The following is a 10,000-nucleotide window of genomic DNA, read 5'->3' as shown; positions in this document are numbered from 1 at the left end:
CAATTTGATCTTTCCCTTAATTCATACCTATTCGTTCTGCTCCCTTCAGCTCAGTTTGGGGCCAATGCTATTCTGGGTGTGTCCTTGGCCATATGCAAAGCTGGTGCTGCAGAGAAAGGTGTCCCCCTGTACCGTCACATTGCTGACCTGGCAGGAAACACAGAGCTAGTGCTTCCAGTTCCTGTGAGTTCATTACCGTTACATTTTCACCTGTATTTTCACCTGACTTTCCTAGAATACATTTGATCAAAAACCATAACCTACTCTGTACAAAAGATAAGATGAAGGCTTCAGACAGTTATCGCTGTCATTGAATGAATTAATTAATAAAGGAATGAAGGAACAACTGGATAAAGGAATGAAGGAACTACTGGATAAAGGAATGAAGGAACAACTGGATAAAGGAATGAAGGAACAACTGGATAAAGGAATGAAGGAACAACTGGATAAAGGAATGAAGGAACAACTGGATAAAGGAATGAAGGAACTACTGGATAAAGGAATGAAGGAAGTACTGGATAAAGGAATGAAGGAAGTACTGGATAAAGGAATGAAGGAACAACTGGATAAAGGAATGAAGGAACTACTGGATAAAGGAATGAAGGAACTACTGGATAAAGGAATGAAGGAACTACTGGATAAAGGAATGAAGGAACTACTGGATAAAGGAATGAAGGAACAACTGGATAAAGGAATGAAGGAACTACTGGATAAAGGAATGAAGGAACAACTGGATAAAGGAATGAAGGAACAACTGGATAAAGGAATGAAGGAACAACTGGATAAAGGAATGAAGGAACTACTGGATAAAGGAATGAAGGAACTACTGGATAAAGGAATGAAGGAACAACTGGATAAAGGAATGAAGGAACTACTGGATAAAGGAATGAAGGAACAACTGGATAAAGGAATGAAGGAACAACTGGATAAAGGAATGAAGGAACTACTGGATAAAGGAATGAAGGAAGTACTGGATAAAGGAATGAAGGAACTACTGGATAAAGGAATGAAGGAACTACTGGATAAAGGAATGAAGGAAGTACTGGATAAAGGAATGAAGGAAGTACTGGATGAAGGAATGAAGGAACTACTAGATAAAGGAATGAAGGAAGTACTGGATGAAGGAATGAAGGAACTACTGGATAAAGGAATGAAGGAACAACTGGATAAAGGAATGAAGGAACTACTGGATAAAGGAATGAAGGAGCAACTCGATGAAGGAATGAAGGGACTACTGGATAAAGGAATGAAGGAACAACTGGATAAAGGAATGAAGGAACTACTGGATAAAGGAATGAAGGAACAACTGGATAAAGGAATGAAGGAACTACTGGATAAAGGAATGAAGGAGCAACTCGATGAAGGAATGAAGGGACTACTGGATAAAGGAATGAAGGAACAACTGGATAAAGGAATGAAGGAACTACTGGATAAAGGAATGAAGGAACAACTGGATAAAGGAATGAAGGAACTACTGGATAAAGGAATGAAGGAACTACTGGATAAAGGAATGAAGGAACTACTGGATAAAGGAATGAAGGAAGTACTGGATAAAGGAATGAAGGAAGTACTGGATGAAGGAATGAAGGAACTACTAGATAAAGGAATGAAGGAAGTACTGGATGAAGGAATGAAGGAACTACTGGATAAAGGAATGAAGGAACAACTGGATAAAGGAATGAAGGAAGTACTGGATAAAGGAATGAAGGAACTACTGGATAAAGGAATGAAGGAACAACTGGATAAAGGAATGAAGGAAGTACTGGATAAAGGAATGAAGGAACTACTGGATAAAGGAATGAAGGAACTACTGGATAAAGGAATGAAGGAACTACTGGATAAAGGAATGAAGGAACTACTGGATAAAGGAATGAAGGAACTACTGGATAAAGGAATGAAGGAAGTACTGGATAAAGGAATGAAGGAACTACTGGATAAAGGAATGAAGGAACAACTGGATAAAGGAATGAAGGAACTACTGGATAAAGGAATGAAGGAACAACTGGATAAAGGAATGAAGGAACAACTGGATAAAGGAATGAAGGAACTACTGGATAAAGGAATGAAGGAACTACTGGATAAAGGAATGAAGGAACAACTGGATAAAGGAATGAATAAATGCTGTAAATTGACAAATACTGATGTATGTCTCCCTCTGCTCTCCTCCCCTGGTCCTCCTCTCCCTCAGGCATTTAACGTCATCAACGGGGGCTCTCATGCGGGCAACAAGCTGGCCATGCAGGAGTTCATGGTACTTCCTGTAGGGGCGGAGTCTTTCAGGGACGCTGTGCGTGTGGGGGCGGAGCTGTACCAGACGCTAAGGGAAGTGATCAAGGAGAAGTATGGCCAGGACGCCACCAACGTGGGGGACGAGGGGGGGTTCGCCCCAAACATACTGGAGAACACTGAAGGTGAGAGACAGGAGGAAAGACATATCAAAGACACTACTGCATGGTCCGAAAACAACGTCTGTAGACCCTCAGCTTTCTGGGTTTTCAGATGTGAGGAAACAGCCTTCCAATTGGCTTACATTGCCTTCAGAAAGTATTCACACCCCTTTACTTTTTCCACATTTTATTGCATTACAACCTGGCCTACACACAATACCCATAATGTCAACGTTTTTAGAAATGTTAACATGTCTTGAATCAATAAATATTCAACACCTTTGTTATGGCAAGCCTAAATTAGTTCGGGAGTAACAATTTGCTTAACAAGTCACATAATAAGTTGCATGGACTAACTCCGTCTGCAATAATATTGTTGTATATGATTTTTGAATGACTTCCTCATCTTTGTACCCCACACATACAATTATCTGTAAGGTCCCTCAGTCGAGCAGTGAATTTCAAACACAAATTCAACCACAAAGACCAGGGAGGTTTTCCAATGCCTTGCAAAGAAGGGCACCTATTGTTAGATGAGTAAAAATATAAAAAGCAGACATTGAATATCCCTTTGAGATTTGTGAAGTTATTAATTACACTTTGGATGGTATATCAATACACCCAGTCACTACAAAGATACAAGCATCCTTCCTAACTCAGTTGCCGGAGAGGAAGGAAACTTTAAAACAGTTACAGAGTTTAATGGCTGTGATAGGAGAAAACTGAGGATGGATCAACAACATTGTAGTTACTCCACAATACTAACTTAAATGACAGACTGAAAAGAAGGAAGCCTTTACAGAATACAAATATTCCAAAACATGAATCCTGTTTGCAACAAGGCACTAAAGTAAAACTGCAAAAAATGTGGCAAAGAAATTAACTTGAATACAAAGCATTATGTTTGGGGCAAATCCAACGCAACACATCACTGAGTATCACTGTTCATATTTTCAAGCATGATGGTGGCTGCATCATGTTATGGGCATGATTGTCGTTGGCAAGGAATAGAGAGGTTTTTTATATAAAAATAAACTAAATAGAGCTAAGCACAGGCAAAATCCTACAGGAAACCTGGTTCAGTCTGCTTTTCCACCAGACAGTGGGAGATAAATGTACCTTCCAGCAGGACAATAACCTAAAACACAACGTACAATCCAGGTGTGCAAAGCTCTTAGAGACTTACCCAGAAAGACTCACAGCTGTAATCGCTGCCAAAGGTGATTCTAACATGTATTGACTCAATAAATTTGCCAAATGTCTAAAAACATGTTTTCACTTTGTCATTTTGGGGTATTGTGTGTAAATGGGTGTGAACAAAAATCTATTTTAGCCATTTTGATTTCAGGCTGTAATATAACAAAATGTGGAATAAGTCAAGGGGTATGAATAATTTCTGAATGTGCAAGATTCCCAATATTACTGTAAATACGGAAGGGGTGGGCGCCCGTGGTTGTTTTCGAACTGGACTCATAAATAAACACAGCATATTGGCTTTCAGAGACAGAGCAAGACAAGCACAATACCCGCATTGGATTTATCACTCACTGTTTTATAACAACCCCCTCTCCCTGCTCACCTTTCTTGTCACACTCCCTCTTCCTGTCCTATCCCTGTGTCCTGTCCCTGTGTCCCCCTGTCGCTGTGTCGTGTCCCTGTGTCGTGTCCCTGTGTCCTGTATCTCTGTCCCTCTGTCCTGTCCCTCTTGTCCTGTCCCTTTTGTCCTGTCCCTCTGTCCTGTCCCTCTGTCCTGTCCCTCTGTCCTGTCCCTCTGTCCTGTCCCCCTGCCCTGTCCCTCTGTCCTGTCCCTCTTGTCCTGTCCCTTTTGTCCTGTCCCTCTGTCCTGTCCCTCTGTCCTGTCCCTTTTGTCCTGTCCCTCTGTCCTGTCCCCCTGCCCTGTCCCTCTGTCCTGTCCCTCTGTCTTGTGCAGCCCTGGAGCTGATCAAGACAGCCATTGAGAAGGCAGGTTTCACAGACAAGGTGGTGATCGGGATGGACGTGGCAGCCTCTGAATTCTACAAAGGGGGCAAGTACGACCTGGACTTCAAGTCTCCGCCCAACGCAGACCGCCACATCAGCGCCCAAGAGCTCTGCGACATGTACCAGTGCTTCGTCAATGACTACCCAGGTGTGTGTGTGTGTGTGTGTGTGTGTGTGTGTGTGTGTGTGTGTGTGTGTGTGTGTGTGTGTGTGTGTGTGTGTGTGTGTGCGTGCGTGCGTGCGTGCGTGCGTGCGTGCGTGCGTGCGTGCGTGCGTGCGTGTGTGTGTGTACCTGTCACCCTAACATGGTCAATTGTTCCATGATATGTTTGATTAGGCTATTCTGCTCCCGACGATAACCGTGATGTCTTGTACTGAAGCTCTGTTTCTCACACACACACACACACACACACACACACACACACACACACACACACACACACACACACACACACACACACACACACACACACACACACACACACACACACACACACACACACACACACACACACACACACACACACACACACACACACACACACACACACACACACACACACACACGCCATAGAGACATGGATAAGCACCAGTAATGGGAGGCAGGGCTACATCAGTGCAGCTCCCACCTTGCCAAATGTGCACTGTAGCGCATAATTAAAACCTCCTTAACTGGTGTCAGGAAATGAGGGGAGGCCGTCCAATCTCTCTCTATCTCTCTCTCTCTCTCTGAGGAGTGTAGAGTGTAATGGCAGATATGGGAGATAGTATAGCGTGTCCAGTCAGAGGCAGTAATTGAAATCCCCATTAAGGCTGACACGCTGTACCTCTGAGCCATCTACCGTGGGCCATGAGTGGGTCTTGAGCTAATCAACCAACTCCCATCACACGCCCCTTAATACGCTAGAGTAGGCACACACATATACACACACATACACACATACACACATACAAACTCCTTAACATGGTAGAGTCATTTCCTTCACTCTAGGTAGATATTTCCTTTAGGGACAGATCTAGGAATATCTACTGCTCAGAAGTGGTAACATTAACCATTAGGGGTTTAAATACAAAACTGTCCTTAGATCAGTGTCTAGAGGCATGGCCCCAGGTCACCCTCAGCCTACCCTCATTCTCCCATTGTCCTTATTCTCCATTATGGTTGCAGCACACACAAACACTCACTAACATTCCTCCTGGCCCTCTCTCCTCCAGTGGTGTCCATTGAGGATCCGTTTGACCAGGATGACTGGCCGGCCTGGTCCCAGATGACAGCCTCTGTGGGGATCCAGGTGGTGGGGGACGACCTGACCGTCACCAACCCCAAGAGGATAGAGCGTGCCCTGGAAGAGAGGGCCTGCAACTGCCTGCTGCTCAAAGTCAACCAGATCGGCTCTGTCACCGAAGCCATCCAGGCGTGAGTCAGGGAGGGGAGTGTGGAGCTGATTCGCATTTTAGAGTGTGTCCAAAATGGCACCCTTTTCCTGATATAGTGCTATATGGGCCCTGTACAAAAGTAGTGCACTATATAGGGAATACATACTCTAGGTTGCTATTTGGGATGCAGATTGTGTGTTGATTTTAGAGCAGGTTTTATGTTATTGTAAACCCTATATACAGACCTTTATATAGTGATTTTCAATGTGCTTTATATTGTAAAGGTGAGAACTCACCTCATCCACCACGCTCCCTCTCTCTCTCTCTTTCTCTCTCTGTCTCTCCCTCTCTCTCTCTCTTTCTCTCTCTGTCTCTCCCTCTCTCTCTCCCTCTCTCCATCTCTGTATCTGTCGCTGTCTCTCTCTCCCTCTCTGTCTGTCTCTCTGTGTATGTCTCTCTGTCTGTCCTCCAGGTGTAAGTTGGCTCAGGAGAATGGCTGGGGGGTGATGGTGAGCCACCGCTCAGGTGAGACAGAGGACACCTTCATTGCTGATCTGGTGGTGGGCCTCTGCACTGGACAAATCAAGACTGGAGCTCCCTGTCGATCAGAGCGGCTGGCCAAATACAATCAACTCATGAGGTTGGTACCCTACTCACTGTGTGGTTGTTGCTGTATGACTGTCTGTCTGTCTGTTCCTCTCTGAATTCTTCTCTGTCGTTCACTATCTCTTTCTCTTTTTGTCTTTATCCTCTCTTAGGATTGAGGAGGAGTTAGGGGACCAGGCTCGCTTCGCAGGGCACAACTTCCGGAACCCTGCCGCCCTCTAAGATTCCTTTGGGCTGACAGACACTGACACAGAATCACAGACATACATCACATCACTGCAGGGCACAGACGGACTGACATAGATGGACAGACACAGATGTACACAGACAGATATATGTAAATACATACAATGAATCCTTCAGTCAGACAGACAGACAGACAGACAGACAGACAGACAGACAGACAGACAGACAGACAGACAGACAGACAGACAGACAGACAGACAGACAGACAGACAGACAGACAGACAGACAGACAGACAGACAGACAGACAGACAGACAGACAGACAGACAGACAGACAGACAGACAGACGCACTGAGAAACACATTCATATGAATTAGCCTTTATATCACTTATAACGCACTGATGTATTGGTGGTTATATGTTTAATCTGATGATAAGTTGGAGGCTGGTGCAGAATGCAAACGGACTGATTGGTTTTAAACAAGACATGAGTGTGTTGCACAAAGCAGTGTTTCTCTCTCAAAACATGCATGCAAATTCCTCTACCTGTTCCCTCGTTCTTTTGCATCCCTCTCTTTTCTCCTCCCCTTTACTTCAAAGCGTTTTCCCATCTCAATATCCTCAATTGCCCAACCCTTCCCCTTTCCTCCCCTCCTTCCACCTTTCAGTTACCACTTACATCTAAAAGCCTGCAACATAATTGTCTGTTACCACTTACATCTAAACGCTTACCACAGAAACCATCCAATCAATAAAGATATGAACACTTATGAAGTAAACATCAGCCACAATTGTGTCTGCGTGTTTTGTATGGGATATTTTTAACTTTATATCATTAATAATGAAGGCTCTACTTTAGGCTGGCTATAGGCTATATTGGCTACTGCATCTTCTCTATGCCACTACTTTCACATGGGGCACAATCAATAGGATGGAACGTTTAGAACTTTACAGGTGGAAATGCGGGGAGGCAGGTATCCTAGAGCGTTGGGCCAGTAACTGAAAGGTTGCTAGATCGAATCCCCGAGCTGCCAAGGTAAAACATCTGTCGTTGTTCCCCTGAACAAGGCAGTTAACCCACTCTTCCTAGGCCGTCATTGTAAATAAGAATTTGTTCTTAACTGACTTGCCTTGTTAAATAAAAAAATGCATTGGGCTGTCACATTGACCCGTTCTTAATTAAATAGATGATTTTGTTCGTATATCTGAAAGCTCTGTAAAATTGCATCCTCCTAAATAAACCCCTGGCGTGGCTGACACGTGTAATGCGACCTGTATGCAGTGACAAGCTGCATCATATTAACAATGTATCAACTGTAGCTACACTGTTATATAAATTGTTGCAGGTATATCAATTGCATGTTCTAAATGTAGCAGTAGAGGGAGCGCGAGACTTGGCCTTTTTATGTGACGGCGCGCAAGCGCAGTAGATCGCTCCTCCACATGGTTACTATGGTTACTACACAATAGGAGACGGGACAGGGGGCTGTGCAAATGGGGGGAAGAAAAAACGAAAGGAGAGAGTAGGGAGGTGGTTTGCAGAACCGCTTGACTGGACACACTGTAGCTCCCCCGACCCTGTGCAGAGTAAAAGAGAGAGGTAGAGGGAGAGAGGGAGAAGGAGAGAGGGAGAGGGAGAGAGAGGTGGAAGGAGAAGAAACGGGGTAGGCCTCGGCCTAGGTTTTAGGGGAAAGGGTTATACACTCAAAGAAGAACCCTGTTCTAGGCATGAATAGAATGGACACGGAAACTTTGAGAATGCACTATTATCTAGGCTATAATGGCATGATGCTGTTTGACTACACGTTGGGCTGCATGCTGTAGCCATGTGCCTATCAATACAATGATGGGGAGAAGTTATAGAACAAAGGGACTGAAGGTAAGATTCTGTAACTTGAGAGTTATTGTGTGTATAAAGGATCCATGCAAAGTAGCCTATAGTGGGCTACGGCACAGTTAAGGTGATCCTACATTGGAGTGGGGGAAGATAAAATTGAAAAAGGGACTTCTCTCCTTCCCTCCCCTCCCTCTTCTGAGTGTTGGCCCTCTCTGCGCCTCTTCCTTCGCCCTGCCTCCCTTTCTTCTCGCTCCCCCATTCCTTAAGAATATGCAAATCACGCCCTCCTCGTCCTCTCTTTCTCTCTCCCTCGAAGTGCATCCCTTGCTCGCCCTCAGTAGATTTTGTGACTGTACCGACAGCAAAAAAGTGCAAGTCGTCTTGACGGAGGAAGGGGGAGAAAGAGACGGGGGAGAAGGGGGTGGGGAAGAGGCAAACGTACGCATCAATACAGTCTTCAGCGGCACCCCGTTTTTTCCTGCAACGATTTGGGAAGGAGAGAGAAAATTCTGCATTATTTGCGGAACCGTAGGAATATGATCCAGCAGCCTCTGTTTATAGCTGCGCGTGCTGCTCCTATGTCTGTATGTCAACGTACAGTATAAACCGAGAGAGACGGTTAAAGAAAGGCATCGCTGGATATCATAGGTAAGGAGAAGGGAAAATGGATGCTTATATATTTTTGCTATTCTTGTTGGCCACGTTTGTGTCTTCCCCCCCTTTCTTTGTGCGTTAATAATCATGCGTTATGTGTAATTCATGCCCGGGTAAAATGTGTGTTAGGTTACAACGCACAACAGACGCACTCACATTCCAACGAGAAAAGGCGTCTCGGGGAGTCGGTAAAGAATGCCATTCGCCGTTCTATTCCGAATTATTTTTTCAAGACATGGACAAAAAAAACAGTACGCTATGGGAGAAACACAACAGGAATAGACACAGGACCCATTCTATTCTGCATTATCAGTGTTAGCCAATATGTGCTATTACACAGCGTCTACATCGTCGGTCTAGTCTATTCCGATGTAGCTCGCTTGTTGTCCAGAATAGCAGAGCCGGTCGCGCATCTGCATGTGTATCAATAACAGTAGCGGGAGAAGAAAGAAAGAGAACCGTTGCGGTGCCTGCTTGTCGGTGTCTGTCGGTGATGTGAGCTGTGTAACTGCATACTTACACGGGCTAAAGACATGCTGCGATGAATCACATGTTTCATTTTAATGCATTCATGTGTGTGAGAGAGAAACAGTTCATGTGCACATATGTGTGTGTCTGTGTTTGACCATTGCTGTACATTGTGGGATTATTATAAGCTATGGTAAATGCTGTGTTTGCTTTTAGTGTTGATGGACCACAGCCAGGGACCAGCAAATGAATCCATGAAGAGTAGCAGCCCAGCCACCTGTGACTAAGATATACACTGACTGTATACAGTATCTGTGTGTCATTGGGATCCATAGCCTCCCTCCTCTGCTTTACATTGGGCCCATAGGCTACACTCCCCAAATACTGATTCTATAGCACAAGTGATGGCTCAATGGTTATCATTCTCTAACTACTGCAATATAGTAGACAGCAAGTCTATGGGAAAAGTCACTATAGCGCTATGCACATTTCACATGTAAAGGAGG

General features: G+C 44.5%; 2 protein-coding genes across 3 annotated transcripts in view; both read left to right on the top strand.

Moving 5' to 3' along the window:
- LOC145879555 (gamma-enolase-like) overlaps positions 1-6,844 on the top strand; it is a 10,346-nt gene extending 3,502 nt beyond the window's left edge. Inside the window, exons 6-11 of the mRNA XM_082975510.1 lie at positions 50-183; positions 2,189-2,411; positions 4,318-4,515; positions 5,583-5,784; positions 6,217-6,384; positions 6,503-6,844. Of these exons, the coding sequence (XP_082831636.1) occupies positions 50-183; positions 2,189-2,411; positions 4,318-4,515; positions 5,583-5,784; positions 6,217-6,384; positions 6,503-6,572 (995 nt within the window). The 3' untranslated portion in view covers positions 6,573-6,844. The remainder of the gene's footprint in view (positions 1-49; positions 184-2,188; positions 2,412-4,317; positions 4,516-5,582; positions 5,785-6,216; positions 6,385-6,502) is intronic.
- Positions 6,845-8,005: 1,161 nt separating this feature from the next.
- Positions 8,006-10,000, top strand: part of LOC106605862 (uncharacterized) — a 47,704-nt gene continuing 45,709 nt past the window's right edge. Inside the window, exon 1 of one of the 2 annotated variants that reach the window (XM_082975509.1) lies at positions 8,006-8,414. The gene's annotated coding sequence lies outside the window, so the exon portion shown is untranslated. Of the gene's footprint in view, positions 9,021-10,000 lie in introns of both variants that reach the window. The other variant, XM_082975508.1, reaches the window with a different exon arrangement.

Source organism: Salmo salar, chromosome 05 (genome assembly GCF_965601325.2).
Source record: "Salmo salar chromosome 05, fSalSal1, whole genome shotgun sequence".
NCBI classification, from domain to species: Eukaryota; Metazoa; Chordata; class Actinopteri; order Salmoniformes; family Salmonidae; genus Salmo; species Salmo salar.
This window is presented reverse-complemented; position numbering and strand designations above follow the sequence as displayed.